The sequence below is a fragment of the Rhipicephalus microplus genome, chromosome 1 (genome assembly GCF_043290135.1).
Source record: "Rhipicephalus microplus isolate Deutch F79 chromosome 1, USDA_Rmic, whole genome shotgun sequence".
Lineage (NCBI taxonomy): Eukaryota > Metazoa > Arthropoda > Arachnida > Ixodida > Ixodidae > Rhipicephalus > Rhipicephalus microplus.
In genome coordinates this window covers 276899213-276923587 of record NC_134700.1, presented here as the reverse complement: position 1 = coordinate 276923587, position 24375 = coordinate 276899213, and the positions used below count along the sequence as shown (strand labels likewise).

At 43.7% G+C, this 24375-nt stretch overlaps 3 protein-coding genes and 1 long non-coding RNA gene across 13 annotated transcripts in view; 2 read left to right on the top strand and 2 right to left on the bottom strand.

The window, feature by feature from the left end:
* Alh (coiled coil domain containing protein Alhambra) overlaps positions 1-2097 on the top strand; it is a 76161-nt gene extending 74064 nt beyond the window's left edge. For all 9 annotated transcript variants that reach the window (XM_075895347.1, XM_075895376.1, XM_037436169.2 and 6 more), the window contains one exon: positions 806-2097. In XM_075895347.1, the coding sequence (XP_075751462.1) occupies positions 806-946 (141 nt within the window). In that variant the 3' untranslated portion in view covers positions 947-2097. The remainder of the gene's footprint in view (positions 1-805) is intronic.
* LOC119188233 (uncharacterized) lies at positions 1973-7529 on the bottom strand. Its single transcript, XR_012895347.1, has 2 exons — positions 6846-7529; positions 1973-2354 (listed from the first exon to the last, which is right to left on the bottom strand). It is a non-coding gene; the product is annotated as an uncharacterized LOC119188233 (long non-coding RNA).
* On the top strand, positions 6068-13509 carry Cdk4 (Cyclin-dependent kinase 4). Its single transcript, XM_075895385.1, has 3 exons — positions 6068-6762; positions 9622-10268; positions 11761-13509. Exons 2-3 carry the CDS (start codon positions 9648-9650, stop codon positions 12121-12123), a joined length of 984 nt encoding a protein of 327 aa, XP_075751500.1. The 5' UTR covers positions 6068-6762; positions 9622-9647; the 3' UTR covers positions 12124-13509.
* Positions 13510-18008: 4499 nt separating this feature from the next.
* LOC119165163 (uncharacterized) overlaps positions 18009-24375 on the bottom strand; it is a 39662-nt gene continuing 33295 nt past the window's right edge. The window contains exons 9-10 of one of the 2 annotated variants that reach the window (XM_037417350.2): positions 22823-22994; positions 18009-21613 (exon numbers count right to left, since the gene is read on the bottom strand). In XM_037417350.2, coding sequence (XP_037273247.2) covers positions 21502-21613; positions 22823-22994 — 284 coding nt within the window. In that variant the 3' untranslated portion in view covers positions 18009-21501. The remainder of the gene's footprint in view (positions 21614-22822; positions 22995-24375) is intronic. The other variant, XM_075895334.1, reaches the window with a different exon arrangement.

The following is a 24375-nucleotide window of genomic DNA, read 5'->3' as shown; positions in this document are numbered from 1 at the left end:
AAAATTGATGTACACTTGAATAATAAAACAGCATATATAGAAAGATAAAATGGAGAGAAAGAAATGCAGAAAGAGGGAAAGAAACGAAGAAACAGGAAGGAAAAGATTGAGACAAAAAGAAATGCATAGCTGGAAATAAAAACAGAGACAAAAAGGACGAATAAGCAGTGTGAAAAAGAGAAAAATAAAGAGAAAAAAATGGCTACTCGGCTTTATAATTCTATTAGGCTTGACAGGAGCACTAAGTGGCCCCGCCACGGTGGTCTAGTGGCTAAGGTACTCGGCTGCTGACCCGCAGGTCGCGGGTTCAAATCCCGGCTGTGGCGGCTGCATTTTCGATGGAGGCGGAAATGTTGTAGGCCCGTGTACTCAGATTTGGGTGCACGTTAAGGAACCCCAGGTGGTCGAAATTTCCGGAGCCCTCCACTACGGCGTCTCTCATAATCAAATGGTGGTTTTGGGACGTTAAACCCCACAAATCAATCAAGCAGCACTAAGTGACTAGGGGGGAGTTGAGGGGGTTTTAACACCCCAGAAATTTTTTCATGCTTGTCATCAACTGCCTTTTGCTAAGGTTAGCTGTTCTGTAGAAAAGCATCCCCCTCTCTTCCACCAAAAAATAATAAATCCTCAGTATGGTCCTACTTGACACCACCTGCGCAAGGCCGCCTATGAGCTCCACTGCATCTTTAGCCTTGCGACTCCAATGCAAGTTACAATTGTGATTTTATGTCCTGTCGCGATTTTCTTGCAACCCTTTCAATGGCTCATTTCGTTAAACCAGTGCAACTTGTTGCATGTGCAGGGGAACGAGTTGAGTGCAACATCACAGCATGGCTTCCCTGGCCGGCCAGCGATGGGGCACCCTGAAGGAGTTCCCTCCGCCGAGAACTCATCGCATCGAGGCTCCACTCTGTCAACCTCTCACCAGTCGAGCAATAGCTAGGAGCCACCAGCACGAATAACCTCAGCGCTGTCTGTACAGGATACATTTTCATGATGTTGCGCATCAAGGAAGCATTGTCAATTGTTCTGACTTGGGACAGGCCCTGCCCACCCCCGTGAAATTAGGGCAGGCTTTGTAGCCGAACAGACTGCAGGGAAAGTCATTGATAATATAATTTTATTGTTTTATACTTCATTGCTACTCAGAGATTAGCCACATGTTTTCTCTTCCAACCCAACCCTTCCCAGGTCGGGGTATCTGCATTTGATCTCTACACTTGGTAGAGACGGTTTTACGTGTCTTTTACTCGCAATATCGTCTCCCTCTGTCAAAACAAAGGAACAGATCGTCATGTGGCAAAGGACGAGCGCAGCTCCGTACGAGTGTTTGCCTCGTGCACCTCAGCATACCTCGGCTTCTTCCCTTGCCCATTTTTTCACTGTTGTGTTCAGTACAGAGTCAGTGTTAATGTCTTGGCAGCTGCTGTCATATTGGTCACGTGTTTCGGTTCATGCGTGCCAGCAGTCGAAGGCACAAAAATTCATCACACACGGCTAATGCTACACAAAACAAAGCAACTTTCCCAGAGGAGACGATCTTTCATTTTAATTATTGCTATGTCTTGTAAATTTGTATATTTACTTGTGAAGTGAAGGTCTTGCTCCTATTAACTTGTGGCATGCCACCGAGTGAGCAGGAACTTTACAGCCACTGGTGTTAGCTGCGAGGTAGATGCAGGCGTTCCCTGGCACAACCTGTACTAGTGCCGTTCGACCCGACAAACACACCAGTCCTCTGTGTTCCTCAGTTAACTGAGTTGCTGTCTGGTGTTTTATGCTCGCCTTTGAAGTAACCCGTCATCTAGTTGCCTGGCCTTCCTTCATTTGGGCAGTTCAGCCAGGTCCCTTTATCAAAACTCTCTCTTTTTTGGCAGATGTCCTCCAATGATGCCATTACACTGTACAAAAGTTCATGTTCAAGTTGTTTTTGTTTGTGTGACCTGTACAAAAAGGACAATGAATCGCGTTGAGATCTTTTAAGTAGCATAAGTGTTCATTTCTGTTAATTTTGACAATATGTGTTGTTTGTGCAGTATTTTTTTTCTTCGTACTGCATGTCTTGTAAATAGTAAATAAACGTCTGCATTTTTACGTGGCTTCCTTCTAGTTGTAGAAAAACTTGCGTCGCAAGAAGCTGATGACTGAAATCGTCACCAAGCTCAGCAGCAGCTCAGCCCCGGGACGAAGGCTGTTGATGGCAACCAGGGTCAACATCGGCATGCTTGGGAAGATAATGCACAGGATCACCATCTTGCGGAGGGATCTTCTGAGGACAATTAATACTGTTGCCACGATGAAGGCAGTCACAGCGACTGTGTCGTTGTTTACCGACATGAAGCAGTGCACCCCTACAAGGGTAATGAAGGTTATTACTACGGTGTCAATTGCTCTTAAGATCAACTGTTCACTTTAGCTAGACTTCACGATAGCTGCACTTCATGCGAATGATATATAAAGTGCAGCGTCAAATAAACATCGCCTTACTACCCAGTCAGACTTTCGAGTTACAGCAACAGAACAAATATTGTGCCACAAGGGAACGCTGAATGCGTAGTTCTAGCGCAAGTGAACGTTGTTTATCGAAAGCTGCAGCTCATACGAGTATAAAGTGCAGCATCAAATAAACATTGCCTTACTACCCAGTCAGACATTCGAGTTACAGCAACAGAACGTGAATATTGTGCCACAAGAAAACGCTGAATACGTAGTTCTAGCGCAAGTGAACGTTGTTTATCGAAAGCTGCAGCTCATACGAGTATAAAGTGCAGCATCAAATAAACATTGCCTTACCACCCAGTCAGACTTTCGAGTTACAACAACAGAACATGAATATCGTGCCACAAGGAAACGCTGAATACGTAGTTCTAGCGCAAGTGAACGTTGTTTATCGAAAGCTGCAGCTCATACGAGTATAAAGTGCAGCATCAAATAAACATTGCCTTACTACCCAGTCAGACTTTCGAGTTACAGCAATAGAACATGAATATTGTGCCACAAGGAAACGCTGAATACGTAGTTCTAGCGTAAGTGAACGTTGTTTATCGAAAGCTGCAGCTCATACGAGTATAAAGTGCAGCATCAAATAAACATTGCCTTACTACCCAGTCAGACTTTCGAGTTACAGCAATAGAACATGAATATTGTGCCACAAGGGAACGCTGAATACGTAGTTCTAGCGTAAGTGAACGTTGTTTATCGAAAGCTGCAGCTCATACGAGTATGAAGTGCAGCATCAAATAAACATTGCCTTACTACCCAGTCAGACTTTCGAGTTACAGCAACAGAACATGAATATTGTGCCACAAGGGAACGCTGAATACGTAGTTCTAGCGTAAGTGAACGTTGTTTATCGAAAGCTGCAGCTCGTACGAGTATAAAGTGCAGCATCAAATAAACATTGCCTTACTACCCAGTCAGACTTTCGAGTTACAGCAATAGAACATGAATATTGTGCCACAAGGGAACGCTGAATACGTAGTTCTAGCGCAAGTGAACGTTGTTTATCGAAAGCTGCAGCTCATACGAGTATGAAGTGCAGCATCAAATAAACATTGCCTTACTACCCAGTCAGACTTTCGAGTTACAGCAACAGAACATGAATATTGTGCCACAAGGAAACGCTGAATACGTAGTTCTAGCGCAAGTGAACGTTGTTTATCGAAAGCTGCAGCTCATACGAGTATAAAGTGCAGCATCAAATAAACATTGCCTTACTACCCAGTCAGACTTTCGAGTTATAGCAATAGAACATGAATATTGTGCCACAAGGGAACGCTGAATACGTAGTTCTAGCGTAAGTGAACGTTGTTTATCGAAAGCTGCAGCTCATACGAGTATGAAGTGCAGCATCAAATAAACATTGCCTTACTACCCAGTCAGACTTTCGAGTTACAGCAACAGAACATGAATATTGTGCCACAAGGGAACGCTGAATACGTAGTTCTAGCGTAAGTGAACGTTGTTTATCGAAAGCTGCAGCTCGTACGAGTATAAAGTGCAGCATCAAATAAACATTGCCTTACTACCCAGTCAGACTTTCGAGTTACAGCAATAGAACATGAATATTGTGCCACAAGGGAACGCTGAATACGTAGTTCTAGCGCAAGTGAACGTTGTTTATCGAAAGCTGCAGCTCATACGAGTATGAAGTGCAGCATCAAATAAACATTGCCTTACTACCCAGTCAGACTTTCGAGTTACAGCAACAGAACATGAATATTGTGCCACAAGGGAACGCTGAATACGTAGTTCTAGCGTAAGTGAACGTTGTTTATCGAAAGCTGCAGCTCATACGAGTATAAAGTGCAGCATCAAATAAACATTGCCTTACTACCCAGTCAGACTTTCGAGTTACAGCAATAGAACATGAATATTGTGCCACAAGGGAACGCTGAATACGTAGTTCTAGCGTAAGTGAACGTTGTTTATCGAAAGCTGCAGCTCATACGAGTATGAAGTGCAGCATCAAATAAACATTGCCTTACTACCCAGTCAGACTTTCGAGTTACAGCAACAGAACATGAATATTGTGCCACAAGGAAACGCTGAATACGTAGTTCTAGCGCAAGTGAACGTTGTTTATCGAAAGCTGCAGCTCATACGAGTATAAAGTGCAGCATCAAATAAACATTGCCTTACTACCCAGTCAGACTTTCGAGTTACAGCAATAGAACATGAATATTGTGCCACAAGGGAACGCTGAATACGTAGTTCTAGCGTAAGTGAACGTTGTTTATCGAAAGCTGCAGCTCATACGAGTATGAAGTGCAGCATCAAATAAACATTGCCTTACTACCCAGTCAGACTTTCGAGTTACAGCAATAGAACATGAATATTGTGCCACAAGGGAACGCTGAATACGTAGTTCTAGCGTAAGTGAACGTTGTTTATCGAAAGCTGCAGCTCATACGAGTATAAAGTGCAGCATCAAATAAACATGGCCTTACTACCCAGTCAGACTTTCGAGTTACAGCAATAGAACATGAATATTGTGCCACAAGGGAACGCTGAATACGTATTTCTAGCGCAAGTGAACGTTGTTTATCGAAAGCTGCAGCTCATACGAGTATGAAGTGCAGCATCAAATAAACATTGCCTTACTACCCAGTCAGACTTTCGAGTTACAGCAACAGAACATGAATATTGTGCCACAAGGAAACGCTGAATACGTAGTTCTAGCGCAAGTGAACGTTGTTTATCGAAAGCTGCAGCTCATACGAGTATAAAGTGCAGCATCAAATAAACATTGCCTTACTACCCAGTCAGACTTTCGAGTTACAGCAATAGAACATGAATATTGTGCCACAAGGGAACGCTGAATACGTAGTTCTAGCGTAAGTGAACGTTGTTTATCGAAAGCTGCAGCTCATACGAGTATGAAGTGCAGCATCAAATAAACATTGCCTTACTACCCAGTCAGACTTTCGAGTTACAGCAACAGAACATGAATATTGTGCCACAAGGAAACGCTGAATACGTAGTTCTAGCGCAAGTGAACGTTGTTTATCGAAAGCTGCAGCTCATACGAGTATGAAGTGCAGCATCAAATAAACATTGCCTTACTACCCAGTCAGACTTTCGAGTTACAGCAACAGAACATGAATATTGTGCCACAAGGAAACGCTGAATACGTAGTTCTAGCGCAAGTGAACGTTGTTTATCGAAAGCTGCAGCTCATACGAGTATAAAGTGCAGCATCAAATAAACATTGCCTTACTACCCAGTCAGACTTTCGAGTTACAGCAATAGAACATGAATATTGTGCCACAAGGGAACGCTGAATACGTAGTTCTAGCGTAAGTGAACGTTGTTTATCGAAAGCTGCAGCTCATACGAGTATGAAGTGCAGCATCAAATAAACATTGCCTTACTACCCAGTCAGACTTTCGAGTTACAGCAACAGAACATGAATATTGTGCCACAAGGGAACGCTGAATACGTAGTTCTAGCGTAAGTGAACGTTGTTTATCGAAAGCTGCAGCTCGTACGAGTTTAAAATGAATTGGGACACCTAGTGATCAAGAGATATGAACTGTTGACAGACATTTGCTAGCATATAACTGAGTTGTGTTTTTTGTTCGAAACGACTCTGGTTCGGCATATTAAGTTGAGGAGGCCATGGGGGCACGGCCCCCTTTCCATTCTTCAAGGAGAGGCTCGTTTCCCCTAACCAAGTCAATTGCAGCACTGCGGCAAAAGCACTGAAGCTCAAATATATGTGCCGGCGCCCTATGAGCCCCCTTTTTTCTAATTAATGCAATAATGCTGCAGTTAAGTCCGGTTAATGCGGTATTTGCGTCTCTCGTAGTGGGCATCAACGTTTCTAGAACGAGTTCAAGAAACGTTAGTGGGCATGGCCTGTGAGCTGTCTTGGGCGCGCATGGAATAGCTAAGTTATCGCTCCCCTAGCTCCTGATCTCATTGTTGATGCGTGTGGAGCATCGAAAAAGGCAAGGCAAAACCGTTACTCTGCATTACGCCGCTCGGTTGACAGACCTTGCAGCGAACCCAGCTCAACAAGAGCGTACTTATCGCCATCGGCATCGCGACGTTGCGCCGGTTTACGCGTTAAATCTGATCTCCAAGAACAATGCGGTAGTTGTACGAACATCTATCATCTGATTAACACAACTACGTGTTTACGTTGATTTCATCTGTGAACTCATTCACACTCGCAGCGTTTGCCGCTATTTGGTGCGTCCAATTGCAAAGCATTGTGTCGTGAACACAAATTATTAGCTACTTGCCAGTCTGCCGGTAAGTAACGTCAGCGTAATGTCAGTTTACTGCCGAGGTTGGTGAAGCATCGAGTTTAGAAATGGTGTGCAGTGCAGCCTTACCTTTCGGGGGTCCGCATTTTAGGTGAATTTCGGTTGTAGAAATGGCGCGGCGCCGAGCAGCCGGCAGCCGACGGTAAGCATGATGCCGTGGCACCAGGGCGCCCGCTTTGATGTCAGTACGTGCTTCGTCTTTTTCTTCTTTAGCTGCTGTGTAAGTAACTATTTGAAGCTGGCTTTTTTTATTAACGACGTAGTGGTAGCAGGAAAAGGCGACATTGTTATTATGTATGCATAGGAGAGTATTTGTTGGTTTCTATTTCTGGGGCTCTTGACTGGGTTTGAACGTTGCTATTCACAGCAACAACCAAACAAAGTTTTTTAAAACTACGTCACTGCTTTTCCTGGCTCGGATGTAGCCTAATCTCGAACGTCACTTAAAAACTTGATAGTGATATAAATGAAAAACGCTTGATAATTGACGTATCGAAATGCTAATAGATGAGCTTAAAACAAGCGAGAATGGGTTGTGGTGGGACCTTTGCGGTCACCGTAGTATTCGCTCTGTTAATGGGGCTTTTTTGTTCTAAGATGAACTCTTGATAAAAAACATTTAAGAAGTGTGGAAGGAAATAATGATTTTGAACATATAGCGAAATGTCTAAAATGCCCATTTATTTGCAGAACGGCAGCTCTGTACTCTTTTTCAAACTCCTACCTAATACAAGGTACTCGGCTGACATCCACAGTCATAATTTTATTTTGCAGCCTGTGCTATTGGCAGTCTTTGTTAATAAAATATTGCTTTTGTTCAGTGGTTCAGTGACTTACATGAGTGATTATGCTCCAGCAAAACTACCACTGTGACATTGGTACGACTTGCCTTATTCAGATTTTTTATTTTGCTATAACTGTTTATGAGGCACCAGAGTCCTGCCATCGCAGCACACGGTGATGAACAAAGACACATGCAAGTACCCACTCACATCAATTGTTTTGCAGCACATGAGAAAAAAAAGTAAATCTGAAGAAAGGAATAGGAGGGAACAGTGCTCAATCAAATTGAAGTCAGAAGAGTCGGTCCGGTGCATGATGATGTGATGGTAGTTTAGAGTTTCTTGTAACTGCCACATTTGGTCATTCTCATGTAGAAAAGACAATAAGTGTTGTGGCTACAGGCAGCTGCCAAACACATCTTGCAAAGAAGGCAATCAATGTACGCAGTGTAATATAAATGACTGAAGTATCGCGATCACATTTGGAGGAAATTGGTTCTTGAAGAAGTGCACAGTTGAAACCTGCCGTGAACCAAGCAGAGGAAGCTAAGCATGCTGAACAGGGGAGCAATCTTTATAGAATAAGTGGGAGGGCTGTCTACGTGAAGCATTGAAGCAATGCCCTCGTGATGTTGCATTTCTTCCTTGAAAAAAAAAATGGAATCGAACACGCTACACACGTCGCAAGAACTGGACAAAATCGTCCATGTCCACATGAGAATTTGTCATAAACCTTGAAGTGATTGATGAGAAGTTGAACAAACAATGTTGATCGCTTCTCAACTCTTCAAACATCTATCTTCCTGTTATTTTGCATATTGTTTTAATTAAGACCGCCTTTACCCAAACAGTGAAAAACATGCTTGTATTTCTTGTCATGCTTTCTGGCCATATGGCATGTCACACATGTCTCTATATAATATTTTCTTCTGCGCAGTAAACATCTTATGTTCTTCTTTGTGCTTTATTATCATAGTTCTATAGTTTTTTTACAATGAAATGTCAGCTAGCCCAGTTATCATCCTACAAAGGTAGCATTCATGTTTACAAATAGGGCTTAGGAAGGCAAAGAATTTGTAGAATACATATATACTGCCATATATTGAAAATGTAACTTAATATCACTGAGCTAGTAAGCTTGGGAAATGTGCAAGGACCATGTCACATTGTTACTAGCGTGATGGAAAAAAAGCTATGTTGCTACATGTGTAATTAAGACTTCTTAAAATATCTTAAATGTAGTTGCTGCAAGAAAATACTGCAGGAAAATAAATTAAGTTGTTGAGGCTCTAGCTTGGTTTGAAACATCATTTCACTTTTCATGTAGACTGTTAACCACACCTAACCAACCATGGTGTTTTTGCTAAGAAATTAGTGTTGTGTGCCAGTAAAAGTGACAAGTAGCTATTATTTGTGGTCATGTGATTTGGTTTAAGTGACATGAAACATTTATTAGTAGTATAATTTCTTTAGATAAACATGCTGCTAATTTCAAAGTGTTGTGTCGGCTGTTCTGCATATAGTCAAGATTTATGGACATTTTGTTATAACATTAGTTGCCAGTCTGGTATTCCTCCCTCTAGTGCTTGGTTTCTTTTAAAGCGAGGTAATGTAACTTGCACTTTTCACAACTTGGGATGTAGTTGAATTCTTCAGCCTGAAGACCAGCCTGAAGACTGTAGGTGCAGCCAGAGTTAGGGAGATACAACCTGCCCTGCTTTCCCTAATTTGCGGTTGGTATGTACATGTGGGCATGCGTACTTGCAAAACGAATTTGCATAGATATAGACAACTCGATCATATACCCCTACATTCCAAATAGAATGCTGGCCATGCTATTTTTAAAACATTAGCCCCTAAATATGATTTTAAGCCTGTAATAGCTTTTTCGGCCAATCTACACAATGAGATGTTGTCATAGATTAACAGTGCAGAAATTTGCCTTTGCTGTGGAGCCCATTGCTTGGCTACTTTGGTCCCCCATAGTGCCAGATAGGCTCTTATTGACACGCCTTTTCTTTTCTTCTTTTTTTTTGACAAAGCAGCAACATGTATTTTTGCAGATTTCCTGTGCCACCTGGGAGAGCTCATGCCCTTACCATTCCCACCAATGACAAGGCCTGGTGCTGACACTTCCCTGACAAATATGGCTGGGGATGTTTTCACCAATGGCAGTGCTTACGAGGAAATTGCCCAAATTGGTACAGGTGCATTTGGCACTGTGTACAAGGCGCGAGACCGCCAGAATGAAGGACGTTTTGTTGCCCTGAAGAAAGTTCGTGTGTCGCTCAACGAGGAAGGCATCCCGACCGGTACACTGCGTGAAATCGGTCTCCTCCGTCAGCTGGACGCTGCACAGCACCCAAATGTGGTGCGTCTGCTGGACATCTGTCACGGCAACCGGCTAGAGCGAGAGCTGGTCCTCTTTCTCGTGTTCGAACACATTGACCAGGACTTGGCGGGATTCTTGGAGCGTTGCCCTGAGCCGGGCCTTGAGCCTGATCTCATTGCCTCGCTCCTCAAGCAGCTGCTGACGGGAGTGGAGTTCTTGCACTCACATCGCATTGTTCATCGTGACCTGAAACCTCAGAATGTCCTGGTCACTGCTCAGCGGCAGCTCAAGCTTGCCGACTTTGGATTGGCTCGTCTCTACGAGCGGGAAATGTCACTGACACCAGTTGTGGTGACGCTCTGGTATCGTCCGCCCGAGGTATGTAACACAAGAAAGATGCATGCTGAGGCGCTACATATATGTGCCCACATTTGGGATTGTATACGTGCTTGTGTGCTCTGCTTTGTAATTACACGGTGTTTACAAGGGCCCTGCAACACTTTTTTCAGCATGGTCAGAAAATGATGTCAATCACTAGTCTATTCTCCTGAGTACATGAGAGCCAAACATTATGGCACACCACATGGCCTGAAATTTTCAATTAATTTTTTGAGTCGGCTAGAAATTGTTCCCTCTTCTATCGAGAAATAATGTCACAAACCTAAATGACTGCGCCATAAAGCCCAAGTCTATGGCCATTAGGTGACTTGAGAGTCGTTAGCTGCATAGTGGCAGTTCACAGTGGCATGTTTACCATGGCCACTGTGAACTGCCACTATGTACTTGTGCATGTGCGATCACAATGAAATTAAGCTATGCATTTCAAAAGAAAAGAAAATGGTCAAGGCCACGCTGTGGGCTGATGAAGGGACTCTTTTTTTTATTACCCCTGTCACCCCCTGCTAGCTTGGCTTTCAGCATGCTTGTGAGTATGTAGGGAGAGAGAAAGGCCTTTAAGATTGTGACAAGTCCCTGTTTGCTCTTACTTAACAAGTTTCAAAAATTTTGTGGCCGTCTGCTGGTGTGGCACTAAACATGTTTAATAAACCGTAATGTAACTGTCCAAAAAACCTACGGAAACACGAAAGGAGAGAAAAGGACAGACAAGTGCGGTCATGTAACTGCGCTTGTCTGTTACAGTCCCAAGTCTTGTTATCTTCCTCAACACTGCTCTTTGATCGTTAGTATGAGATATGGTAATGCAGAATCATCATCCCTGATGTGCACAAATCAGTATGAGGCACTGCATCAAACAAAAAATTTGCACGGAAGAATACTTATGTTTATATTAGGTATGTGAGTAGCAGGGATACTTTCTACAATGCCTACATAAAATTTGAAATCTTTTAGTGTTAATGGGAAGTGAAATTGCTTTTACTGCATGTTAGTACTAATCTATGAAAGCGAAATTGATAATTTCCAGTTTGTAGCATGAAGCCTCAGGGAAATCCACTCAGATTTTTCGGAAATAAAGCTTTCTAGCTTTCTGAGACAATCACTTGTGCTATATGCTGGCGGTTGTCAATTTCTATTTCTTAACCTTACGGGATTCTGCAGAACTGATTTGCAATAAGTACAAATCTGTTGAATTCTCGGTACGATAAGTTGCTCAAGATCAAGTTATTCCAGTCGTATAGCTTTCTGGACTGAGAACCTGTGAGGCCAGTCTGTTGTCCCACATTTTGCAATAGTATTGAAAGTTGGGCTAGTTGGTAAGGCAGTATTTTTGGGTATAGCACGAGACCAATGAAGACTGAAGACAGAAGGGACTCATACTAGCGCTGACTCGCAACTGAAAGTTTTATTTGGAGAACAAACCTTGCTATAAGTGCAATTGCATGCCCACAACAGGCCATTAAAACCCTTGCAGGTTCTCCTTCAAGCAAACTACGGCTCGCCAGTGGATCTGTGGAGCTGTGGTTGTATCTTGGCTGAAATGGCACGCCGCAAGCCTCTCTTTGGCGGTCGTTCCGAGGCAGACCAACTGACCAGGATCTTGGACATCATGGGGCTTCCACCGGCCGATGAGTGGCCAGCAGACGCTGCCGTTTCAAGGCAGACATTCTCAAACTTCAGCTCTTGTGGAACTTCTTTGGAGCAAGCTGTGCCGCAGCTCGAAGGTCCCTTCATGGATTTGCTGCGCCAGATGCTGCGTTTCTGCCCCCACCGCCGCATCACGGCAAAGGCTGCTCTAGCACACCCATGCTTGGCAGACGTTATCACTGTGTCCTGATAACGGACTATACAACACAACTGCATTTGAGAGACATCTGCAGCATCGCATAAACAGCGACTGTGGAAAGGTGATTTTAAAATTATTCACATTGCAACATTTCAGTCACAATAAGGTCCGTCCTTCCGGTTGCTTTTGTGAATTTCACGTGGCAGCCTCTTCTAGATGCCACATGTTGCTTTTGATAAATTTCAAGCACTGATTATTTAGTGTTATCTTTCTTTGTTTCTTTTAATTCTAGTACGTCAAGCTTTTATGGTAACGAGGTGAATCTCTTCGCATCATCACTCAAGCCGCTTTTACATGACACAATGTGTGTATTTGAGTTTCAGCATTGAGAAAAGATTCACCTTGATAGGATGCTTCTCACTCAGAAAGTGGAGATACTGTTCTGTAAGTGAGCCCTGTATTATACCTTGTATGAGCACTGATGGAGGACAACTCTACCTCCAAGGACAACTTAAGGTTCAGCTGCAGTCCTTGAGGCTAATTTTTTCTTATTCACTTGTGCCTTAAATAAGTATTGATATGCAATAACACAGATAACGATAGCAGTGTCTGGCCTCAATATACTTTCAACATACTTTGAAACTTCAAGGTAGCTCATATTAGTTTGGCGTTGCAGTTCTGTATGAATTAGCCACCTCAGAAATTTTTTTGATACGTCAGACCAGCACTTTACTGCTGTTTTGCTATTAATTGTTCAGCTGCAAAAGTGCAATATCGTCATCTGTCAGAAGCACATTGAAGTGTGATGCTAGCTTGCGATATAATAAAAGGCCGCCTTTAATCATAACATATGCTCTTGTAATGTGGTATTATCTCTTGATGACTCCTTTTTCTGGCTTTGCAGCTCAGTTTCTCGTCATCAGTAGGCATTCAATGTGATAAAAATGGCCTGTCCTAGCTGGAGCAACAAGGGACATTCGAACTCAAATATTTTGCGAATGCATGTGTTGGAGAATGCTACTTGTGCAACCTGCATGGCTTCGCATTGCAACTTTTCAGTCATAATAAGGTCCTTCCTTTCGGTTGCTTTTGTGAATTTCACGTGGCAGCTTCTAGATACCACATGTTGCTTTTGATGAATTTCAAGCACTGATTATTTATGTTATGGGTAGCATAGGACATTCCAGTTCCAGTCAATGAGAAGTCTCAATAGAGCTGTAAAGCATCCTGTATGTGTTGGGAAGCACACATATATATGTATGACGGAATCTTTTGCATGACCTAGTGAGTTACCGTGTTGTGACTGAAAAGTTGTAATGTGAAGCCATGCAGGTTGCATATGAGCTACCTATATTTCTATGCTACCCAATTGGTATAGCATTTTATTTTGCGAGCCAACGGGTGTCAATTTTAAGGGGCGCTGCAACACTTTTTGAGCATGGTCAGAAAACGCTGCCGATCGGTAGTAAAGGCTCCGGACAACACGCGAGCCAAATGTTATAGCACAACACGCGGCCTGCGATTCAGAATAAATGATCAAAGTCAGCTAAATATTGCTTTCTCTTCTCTCGACAAATCACGTTATATGCCCAAAAATCACACGTCAACAACCCATCTATCAACCATTGGCCGGTTTGAACATGGCACGCTCGCTCGTTGCAGACATCGCCCAGGGGGGCCGCTACTTGTCTACGTGTGCGTGCGGGATCACACTGAACAAGCGTAGCATTCGAAGGAAAAAAAGAAAAAGTGCTTAAGGTCATGAGGTTTATGTGATGTTTGTCTGTGGCCCTGCCATTCCTTCCTGCTTAGCTTACAGCGCTTTCGTCAGGACGAAAAAAAAGAGAGAATGCAATTGCAGCATGCGACAAACCTTTCTAACTCCACTCGGACTGGATGGATTCTTGAGGCAATATTGAATTCGTGAGGCAATAAGCTTTTCCAGTGAGTTAGTTTTATGGTTACTTGAGAAAGTGTTTCAGTGTCCCTATAAAGGCATCTAAAACCAGAGTGATGGACCGGTTTGCAAGATTTGATAAATTGGGCTAGCAGGCAACAGTTTTCGCAGTGTTGTACCAATTTCTTGTTTGCAATTTTTATGCATGATGTATGAATATTACACACTGCTTTTTCTGTAACTTGCGTCCCAAACATGCGCTCATTCTCCATCGGGACCCAAGCTGAATATGGGATGCAAACAAGAGTAGTAATATTGTGTGCACATAATATTGTCAATTAAAGCATGGTGCGTGCTGAAGTTTTATTTACTTTGAAGAGATGCTGAGTGTCATTGGGCCGACCTTTTTGAGTATATTGAACTGCGTGGCAAGTTTGCAAAAGTGCATTCAGAATTGTTCAGATATGATGGGCGAAAAAATGGAGCTGAGTTTCACAGCTTGACTGGCCCCATCACCCATGAAACTAAACTAAAAGACATAAGTACGGGCTGCAGGAAACAACAGTATGTAAGAGCCCTGCAATCCACCATACGATCGAGCACATGGGTAATGAGAGAAGCTAACGCAGAAGGTGATGCAAAAGATTCAGTCATACATATGTGTGCTTCCCAACACAATTTTTTCTGCTATCCACTGTCAGTTGAGAAGGCCTGAAACAGGAATGGTTTACAGGCACATCTTTGTGTTCGTGTGTGTCAGCCACCAGCTCCTTGCCATCAGAGCTACAGGCGTCTGTAATTATCACTTTTCAAAGATGTATATTTCGACAAAAAGATTGCTGCCCGGTGTACGCTGTTCTCTTGTGGCTGTACAAGTATGGTCACTTAAAATTTTGTAGTGCTGTCCTTAATTTTTTGCTGTCCTGAGGGGCTCATACTGTTTGTTGCAGTAAATTTGTATTGCTCATTTGTGACCGGTGCTGTTCCTGTATTGTTACTGAATGAGTACACTACTCACACTGTTGTGCCTTAATTACATTGTGTTCTCATGCACTCTCTCAAGCAACACATATTTTGCATGTTACGAGTTCATTATTATATTGGCCTATTCCAAACATAATCTTACCTTTATTGCAGTGTAGAAAATCCAAAATCTTGATGGGAGCCGACAAATGAAAACAACGTAGTGGGATAATCATAAGATGAACAGGTGAAGTGCCTCAGACTGGCCAGCCGACGTTTCGATAGAAGGACCTATCTTTTTCGAAGGCACGCCTTAGAAAATGATATTTTTCTCCTATTGAAACGTCGGCCAGCCAGTCTGAGGCACTTCACCTGTTCATCTTATGATTATCCCACTAGTTTATTGCAGTGTAGTTATATGTAACTTTTCTTTACCACTGTCCTGTGCTCTTTTTTTTGCATATTTTTCTCATAATGGTGGGGCAGATATACACGTGTGCTGGTCCAGTTGGTACCTTCACTGCCAGTGCAAGCCCTCATGTGAGCATATCTCGGGCACTAAAATGTGCTCCTGTTTGTCCAGTCAAATTTTGTGTGTGTAAGGTACAGGTGCGTCATCATTTTCTGATAAACACCATCGTTTCTCATAGCTACTTAGCAATGCAGCAGTGAATATCCACCTCGCTCGCCTATTTCATGGTTTGTCATGACTCTAAATCTGAGAAATCCATCATATCACTGCCACCGAGCACTTTACAGCACTGGCACAGGTAATGAGAGGTAAACGATTCACTTCCCAGCTCTATGCACAAGACAGTATTTTCAGCTTTGTTACCTGCGATGAACAGTTCTTGCTAGTGCTTGGCTGAATTTGAGTTGGTATGGTAGATTTGCATGGTTGCAGTCAACCATGACGTTGCTTTCTTCAGTGATCAGCTATGCTCATCATTTTTCAGTAACGAGTCATACATGTCTACTATGAATGTACCATTCATGTCTCCAGAAGTATCTACTTTTGGTGCAGTGGTCTAAGCAGTGCGCATTTATTAGAATATTATACTGCCAACCACCATCGATCGACCCCTCACAGTCCCTCCCTTAGTTACTTTTGAAAACATATTATTCGTAATGTTCATAATATGCCATCTCTGAAAACAGAACAGCTACCATTTGTGGCTACTCTGGCTGCTGTCTTATTTTCTGTGCTGAGTTATCTTCACTTTGGTCATGCAAAGGAAGTGTACATATTCAGAGGATATTTTTACATGTGCCATATTCAGCTAATACTTGTGCCTTCTTGCATGTTTGTGTGTTTTCAATGACCGTATGACTCAACTATTTTTTATACAACATATCGAAATTCTGCTATATATTGCCCCTTTATGTGTATGTGACTGCTTTTCCTGTACTGAATTGGTTGATATGTAGGGTTCGACGACCCAAAACAGCCATATGATTATGAGAGATGCCGTAGTGAAGGGCTCCGAAAATTTCGACCATCTGGGGTTCTTTGACGTGCACCCAAGTCTGAGCACATGGTTCTACAGCATTTTGGCCTCCATTGAAAATGCAGCCGCTGCTGCCGGGATTCGATCCTGCGAATTACGGGTCAGCAGCCTAGTGCCTTAGTGACTAGACCAGCGCAGCGGGGCTTTTGTGTACTGGAGACGTCGGTTGAGCACCTATTGTGGTGACACATATTAAGGCTGCCTTCAACCACATGCGGTATATAATGGAATGAACCCCCCCCCCCCCCCCGTTAAAAAAAAAACAAACAATTTTCACAGGGCCTGTCATGCAGAATGAAATGTAGTTTCAAAGTAGTTTTCCTTTGCTTGTCATCTACTGAATCCGTGTTGTGGGCATAATATGTACAAGTCTATCCGAAGTGCCATACCTCAGACCTTGAACTGTTTGTAGTACAGAATGGTTATCTCTGAGACTCTTCAAAGCACCATGTCATGGGGTCGATTCCCAGCTGTATTTAATTCATGGTGAAACCTATTTTTCATCCATGTGCATCAGGTTTTGAGAGGTCATTTTTTATAGGGCTCTAGGCAGTCAAAAATTAAGCCAGCAAGTGTATTTTTGCTTAGGACACTCCATCCATGACTTGTATATTCAGTGATGGTCTAGTGCATGGATGGAGTACCAAAAGACTGGTAAACAGACATGCTCAAGATTCCCTTTAAAATTATTTGTAGTTTCGCTATCATGAAGGATGCCACAATGAGGTGGGTTGTGCCTTCACGAATTTTCCACCCACCATGAATGTGTGATAATGCAAGCTCTTCCATTTTCAATCTAAAAACACTAAAAGCAGGAGTGTTATCTCAGGCTAAAAATAGTTCTAAATATTAACAAAGAACAGTGCTTGTAGAGCAGTTTTTTTTTCTCCCTATTGTAGCAACCAGACTATGCTTAATGCATGCCTGCTTGTTCCAGGACTAAAGCTAAGGCAAACACAGCTGTATTTGATTTTAATTTTTCAAAGCTGTTTTGTCAATGGAGTAGGCCAATGAAGCCATAACGCTGTTAACAAGAGGGACCAACTGCTGTTTTATTAAAACAATATTTTTCTCCCGGCTATAGTTGTGCAAGTTTAAAACTGCACCGTTCACTTAATACAGGCCAGCAGTGAAAGCTGCTTCTTCAGAACATTCCAGAATGGTCTATGAGGACGTGTAATTGCAGCAAATCTCATTTAACATTAAGAAAGAAAAAACAAAAAACTTTCAAGGTAAACGAATTCCTATGCTATTCAAGACCACCTTGAATTCTCATCAGTCTATTGTATCCATTTCCCATTGACATCAGGTTTCATACGTTTGCAGGACCACTCAATGCTTCTTTGCCAAAACACATCTGTCCTGCCTCTTATTTGTACAACATAGAAGTACACCTGTTGTCATTCTGCTTCTTGATATGAAAATAAAATCTTTAATCATGTACAGACTGCTTCACATTACTGTTGCCATCATGAATCACTGGTGACAATAAGTTAATCCAGAAAGCACACTAGACTCCTGGCACATTGTTTGTGTAGCCATACCCAATGAAGATCCGTCATAGCAAATTTTCTGTACACAGGCCATTTTATTGTTAAACGGAGGCCAACAAACAAACAAAAAAGACACCACACATACACACACTGAAGCACATTGTGCGTGTACGTAGCCGCATGTGTTTGCTTTGTGGGGACGGTTAGAGAGAGCGGTGATTAACCACGACTAGTGCAAACGCTACAGATACGTGGACGAGATTCATACTTTGCCGGGAGCAGCATACGTGCGCGAGCGCGTTTGTAACGCCTGACTGTTGGGACCGCGGTCTGCAGGCCTGAAAAGTAGATGTTGGAAGATGTACGGTAGAGTGCTGCATCCTCTTCATGTTGGACACATTCTGTTGTCTTTTGCGTATTTTGCCATGCCTAGCCATCACGAGATGCACCCTCGAGAAGCACAGGATACCTGCTTGTGGCTCAGTGTAGTGGTGCAAGACTTTGAAAGCTGAAGCTTTCTTTGTTACCCTGTAGGTGGCCAAATGCACGATTCTGCAAGTGTACAATAGTTCATTATTGGCACTTGTCTGTGCAGACGGCTAGCCACGAAAGCTGTGACTGCATATGTATGACAGACAACAAAGCAAGTACATCACATAAAGATCCATCATATTGGAGTAACCATTGAGCTGTCCAAATTTCTAAGCACATGCATGCTTTGGTGAGAATCAATCTGTTCAATCAGCAACTCCAGAATGAATCATGGACGACATGCTCAGATAGGCAATATGACATCAGTGGCCCTTGCATTTCCACGCTGGTTCTTACTGGAATATAAATGCTTCTCTAGCACTGGTTGTCATCTTCTCTTGAGAGTTAATGAGCTGTTGATCTGCTAGAGAGAAGTCACAGATAAGAGCAGCCAGGCCTTGTGCTACTCAGATGGTCAAGGCAATGTCTTAATCGGCTCACCAATACGCGAGACAAACAGTGTTCAGCCGTCAGAGACAAAGCCAAGATGAGCCACATGCAGGGGATCCATTCTATTTGTCAAATGGGATGGCCTAAGCACTGGCTTGAACCAATAGCACAAGTGCACACAATGTCCCATTGTATTTCTGGCCAGCCAGTCTAGGAAACACCTATGGACGACTTACTGTACATTATCATCATCATGACTGGGTTTAAAAACGACGCCTCCGAAATTTTCAGTGTGACTCATGGTTGCCAAGATAATTTGGGAAGCGTGGTGCACAATTCCACTGATGCGCACTCTTCTGTACATCTTTACTGCACAGTCGCTGCCATTGCTACACTGCCCATGGGATTGCAGCGCAGACAGTCTTTATGATTGGGCGGCAAGCGATCACGACACTTGGCAAGCAGCGGGTCCCTGAGCGATGGCCGGACGGACGGGCCTCCCCCGCGGAGCATCGTGCGATTTGGCGAACGACTCGAACAGAGCTTCCTATTTTGGTACCTTTACCAAGTGATGCACGTTATTGTATATTAAAACAGATTTCCAAGTAAGAAAGTGCAAGACATGCACAATGCACAGATCACAATACAGGCCCAAGAGAATCCGTAGATTTCATGTACCCCTACTCCTTTCTCATCTACCGATCCAGTCTCCACGCCTCAAAAAAGCAATCGCCAACGTTCCCATTGGGTTTCATCTTGATAGATGCTTCGTAAGAAATGCTGGGCAGTAGCGGCATTAGCTAAAGTGAGTGATTTCTTTTTGGCGATTCACTTGTTCCGTTCGAGTCGAAAGCCAAAGCTAATGTTTAGTTGCAACGATTAAAAACACGGACCCTTTCCAATATTACAAGAAATGCTATTATGTCCATGGAAGCATCTCGGATCGCACGGCACGCTCTGAGAGGATTGAATAGGTCATCATCATTTTCCTCATGAATGTAATGAGCGAGCGACTCAAATGTCATATATTTCAATCCCAATTGACTACGTCAACCTAGCAATTGAGCGAGTTGGGGCCGATTCATTACAAATAGTAAGAGCAATATTTGCTATCAGGTAAAGGGTTTTTCAGGCATAATTGGTTGCCATATAACGAGCAAATTTGCTTTTGTAAGAATGGCACGGAGCCTTCCTGATGCGACATACTCTAAGATCAGACAACAGTAGGACGTGTACTGCCCATCCAATTGAAAAGTTCCGGATATCTTTTTCCTTATTTTTTTCTTTCCTTTATGTGTTATTATGTCTTATGCGAACATGCAAGCTATACTGAACGATTATCAGTTTGGTGGGCACATCTGCACGTGTCCGCATCATTTTTGCTTTTTGCGCCAAGTTTGTCTTCGCATGACATGCCACTGGCATGGCATATTGACGTACTCGCCATGTCTTTATCACGTGCTGACGTATATAGCACGAACTCATTGTAGATGTGCCTGTGACGCAATGTGGTTGCAGTGTGGTGCCTTATGCATGTTTCACGCAACGAAGCAGTAAATGAAAGTGGGTCACGCCATAGAGAATTCTGATGCCACCTCCTTTTCCTATTTTGGCTGTCGATATTGGTAGGGCAGTTTAAGGTGACGTTGTGTTTCTACAAAACATAATTCACTCACGTTTTTTGAACAGCTATGTGCAAATTCAGGAGGACAGTATACAACTGTTGTAGGAAATACTAATTAATTGCAAATCAAAGCCTGCGGTGTTAATTGCACCGCTGCGACCTTGTCACCACGTTCAAGCTGTGGGGTCTCACGTTTCTATGAAGTTATTAGACTTTTAGTGGAACGTGTAGTCGGGATCTTTAATGTTCATAAATGCACGTGTACGTTTGCTCCCTTCAGCGCACTCATGTCGCACATGATGGAGTATTTGAGGGGTCTACAAATAAAAAAAATATATGCGCAGCTTCAAGTGACCTAATGTTGCGAAGGCTGATTAACAACTGAGCTGATGGCTTCAGCAGGCCTTTTCCTCCTTTCGCCAACACTCGGCGCACACTTCCTCTACTTTGACTAGCACCACCTGTGATTGAGCACGCGTTCCCTTGCTTGACTTGATTCATCGACACAGCCAATCGCGCTCCTGCTTTCTCTTCCTCCCCCCATCACCTGCTCTGCTCCTACCATAATTTCATGTTTGCTCTCCTTTCCACCCAGCTTCACCCTCTCGACGTCTCACTCTCTACCAGGCTCAACTCGCTGCTCAAGGTCTCCCTCTCAACCACTTAGCTTTGCCCTTGCTTTCGCTCTCATCAGACTCTGCCCTCACAGCTGGGCTGGAATGTGCAGAAGACAGATCCCCAGTAATTCACCTCGACATTAAATAGTGCGCTGTTAAAAAAAACAATGCCGAATTGAACCTGCAACCACATTGCGTATACATGACACATACCGATTCCTTGAGTCGTTGTTGACGGCCATGTGATTTGACGGACACGTGATCAATGTGAAGAAGAAATTACACTCTTGGCATCTCTTCTTCTGGTAGCAGCGGTAGCCCCGGCTGGGGCTGAATAGTTTGTCTGCGTGGCTTCACACGCATCAACAGCGATGGCATCGTCTTGTGGGCGGTCGGCCTGTCCGGCTCAGCGGATGATGAGCGGAGCATGCAGGCCAGCCGAAGCGGCAGATAACCACTCGGGATTCGCCTCAGAAACGCTGCCATCCGGGTTCAGCCAGGATTTGTCTGGGTCTTCGCTGGGGAAAAGCCAAAATGCACTCAGGACAGGTCCTCCAGAAATTCATTGCGTCATATCAATAGAAGCACTGGATCAGACTGAATCACGTGCTGCTTTGAAGCAGATGGGGTTCAATGCGGTACAGTCACCACAAAAGTTAAGCATTAAAAGCTGAACAAAGGAACGTGTTCAAGGACCAACAGGGCGTAAGGTTCTCGCAGTCGAAAAGATAACAGATGTCTTTGGTTAAAAGTAAGACCACTGCTAGAACTAAAGAAACTCATGATTCAACAAAAAGAAAAACTTCAGCTTTATAGAAATGGGCGTGCACTCACCCTCCATTCGTCTAATCTGCGGGAGGCGCTTAGTCTATACTTTTAATCAGTCGGACCTGTCTCTTTAAAAGCATAGGTGAGCGCTGGGTTCTAATGGGGGAGGGAGTCGTTTCCCCCTCTTCCTGGCTCACTCCAACTGAGGCCGGCCTGCCAGACCCCTCGCCACTGCTGCATGCATACATGCTGGATTACACCTTATTTTTCACGAAAATTGTGACAAAGGGTGCCTGGTGTTACATTCCAAGAACCATTGTTCCTTTGCACCTTTTACCCTCGTAAAGCCCGTGAGCAGTGGGTCATCACTTGAGTTTTTATTTTTTCATGCATTGCGAAGCCAATTTTTTTTTCTGACTTGACCAGTGAGAAGACGAAAAGCGGGGAGAAAATCTGCGGCAAAACAAAGCCTGGGCACGCCTGTGTATGACTGTAGATAGATAAAGTTGTGGTGTATCTGACTCAAAGATTCTTGTTCAGAACAGGCGAAATCTGAGCCAGTTAGTTCATGTTACTACAAGAAAATCCGAAAAAATTACAGGGCACGAGAAAGAAGCGGTGTTTTGTGTGTCTGTTTCTTTCTCATGCCCCGTTATTTTGCTGGATTGTTCATCAAAGAGTCAATCGGGCGTGCAGTAAAGTCAATGTTTCAGCAAGTGAGGTATGCCTTCAGTGAATGAGCCTCGTTCTACCAGCACCAAAAGGGAAAGATTGCACACACATATGTGCTCAAGTGTGTGTCGGGCCTTAACGTTCCTTGTGCTGCTGTAAAAGTATGGCGGAGCAAAAGAATGGTGGTATCACTCTGTCGCCTGAACTCGCTGTTATGCTGAGAACCACGTGCAGATATAAGTGGTGGAGAGTGGGATGAGCAGGAAAGATGGGAAAACTGGCCGTACAGCGTGCGCTGCTTGAGCTGGGCGCAGGATCGTCCGAGGCGTCGCACGCAGCCTCGGTAGCTCTGGTGCACGCGGCAGTGGCACACGCTCACCACAGCCAGCACGATGAGGCAGGCGCCTGCCAAAGTAGCTGCCGCGATGTAGATGTTATGCAGCTGGTCAGTAGGATGACCTGCGAAAGAACGCAGCTTCTCTGCACAAGGTTGTCTTGCTTACGTACATGGCCACGATAGGCATGTTACGTACTCACAGGTATACAAACTTTTAAGGGGCCCTACAACACTTTTCTAAGTAACCTTGGAATGAATTCACCAGAGAAGTTTATTGCCTCATGAATTCATGACTGCAAAAATTTTCAGTATCCATCTAGTACGAGCAGAGTTACAAATACTTGTCGCACGCTGCCATTGCATTCTCTCCTCTGGTCCCGACGAAACCACTGAAAGCTAAACAGAGAGGGATGGCATAGAGAAAGCAAATGCGTCACGTGCGCCACGTTGAGCACTTTCTCTCCCCCCTCTTCTTTTTCTTTGGATGCGTGGCCCTTCAGTTCGATCTCGCACGCATGCGGGGGCAAATCGCAGCCTTTCGCTGCGGTTCCAGTTGCGAAAGAGCGCGCCATGCTCAAACCAGCCAATGGCTGATATTTTTCCCGAGACATAGTGATTTTTGAAGCAGTAGCCGCATCTGTCAGAAAAAGAGAAAGAGATTTTTTGCTGCTTTTGAGAATTTATTGTAAATTCCAGCCCACGTGCTGCGCTATAATATTTGACACGCTTGTTTTCAGTAGCCTCGACTACCAATCGGCAGCATTTTCTGACCATGCTGAAAAAGTGATGCAGGGCCATTTTAAGACATTAGATAAGAAAACAGCCTGGTTTCCAGCGTTGAGACGAGGCAGCGGCAACATTATTTATCAGTTAAAGGGACCCTGCTGCACCTTTGAGGTTGGTCAGAAAACGCTGCCGCTCGGTACAAGAAGCTCCTGAGAACATGTAAGCCAAACATCATCGCGCGCAGCATGCGGCCTGCAATTTACAATTCTCAAAGCCCCTAATCGCTCCCTATTATCTCGATAAATGATGCCATGGATTAAAATGACCGTGCCATAAACCTGAAGTACACGGTCATTGGCCTAGTTGAGCATTGTGAGCTACATAATTGCCGCGGCCACCGCGAGATGCCGCAACGTGTGCCCGCTCACGATCTCACTGGACATAAGCCACGGGTTCCAATGAAAAAAAAAAAAAATTGGGGGACTCTTAAGCTTTGCCTTTAAGAGTCTAACACGATAGCGATATCCTGTTCCGTGCGTACTTCAAACGCCTAGCGCATAAAATCTTTTCGAACTTGCTATGCACCCATTACGTGGCCTCAAGGGAATAGGCACAGTAACGTGTGTGCCTTTTGTAGTGGGTGACTGGCTTTAAACCATGAAGTCATTTTGAAAATAACATGTTCTGAAGACCAATGGCAATGTACGCTAGCACCACGTATGATTACTGCAATGTTTCATATTGTAAGGAATGTATCCAGGAAGGGTGTGTTTGTAA

Coding starts and splice junctions, on each gene's coding strand:
- Cdk4 (XM_075895385.1), top strand. CDS start 9,648: ATGCCCTTACCATTCCCACCAATGACAAGGCCTGGTGCTGACACTTCC. Junction 10,269..11,760: donor TCTGGTATCGTCCGCCCGAG/GTATGTAACACA, acceptor AAACCCTTGCAG/GTTCTCCTTCAAGCAAACTA.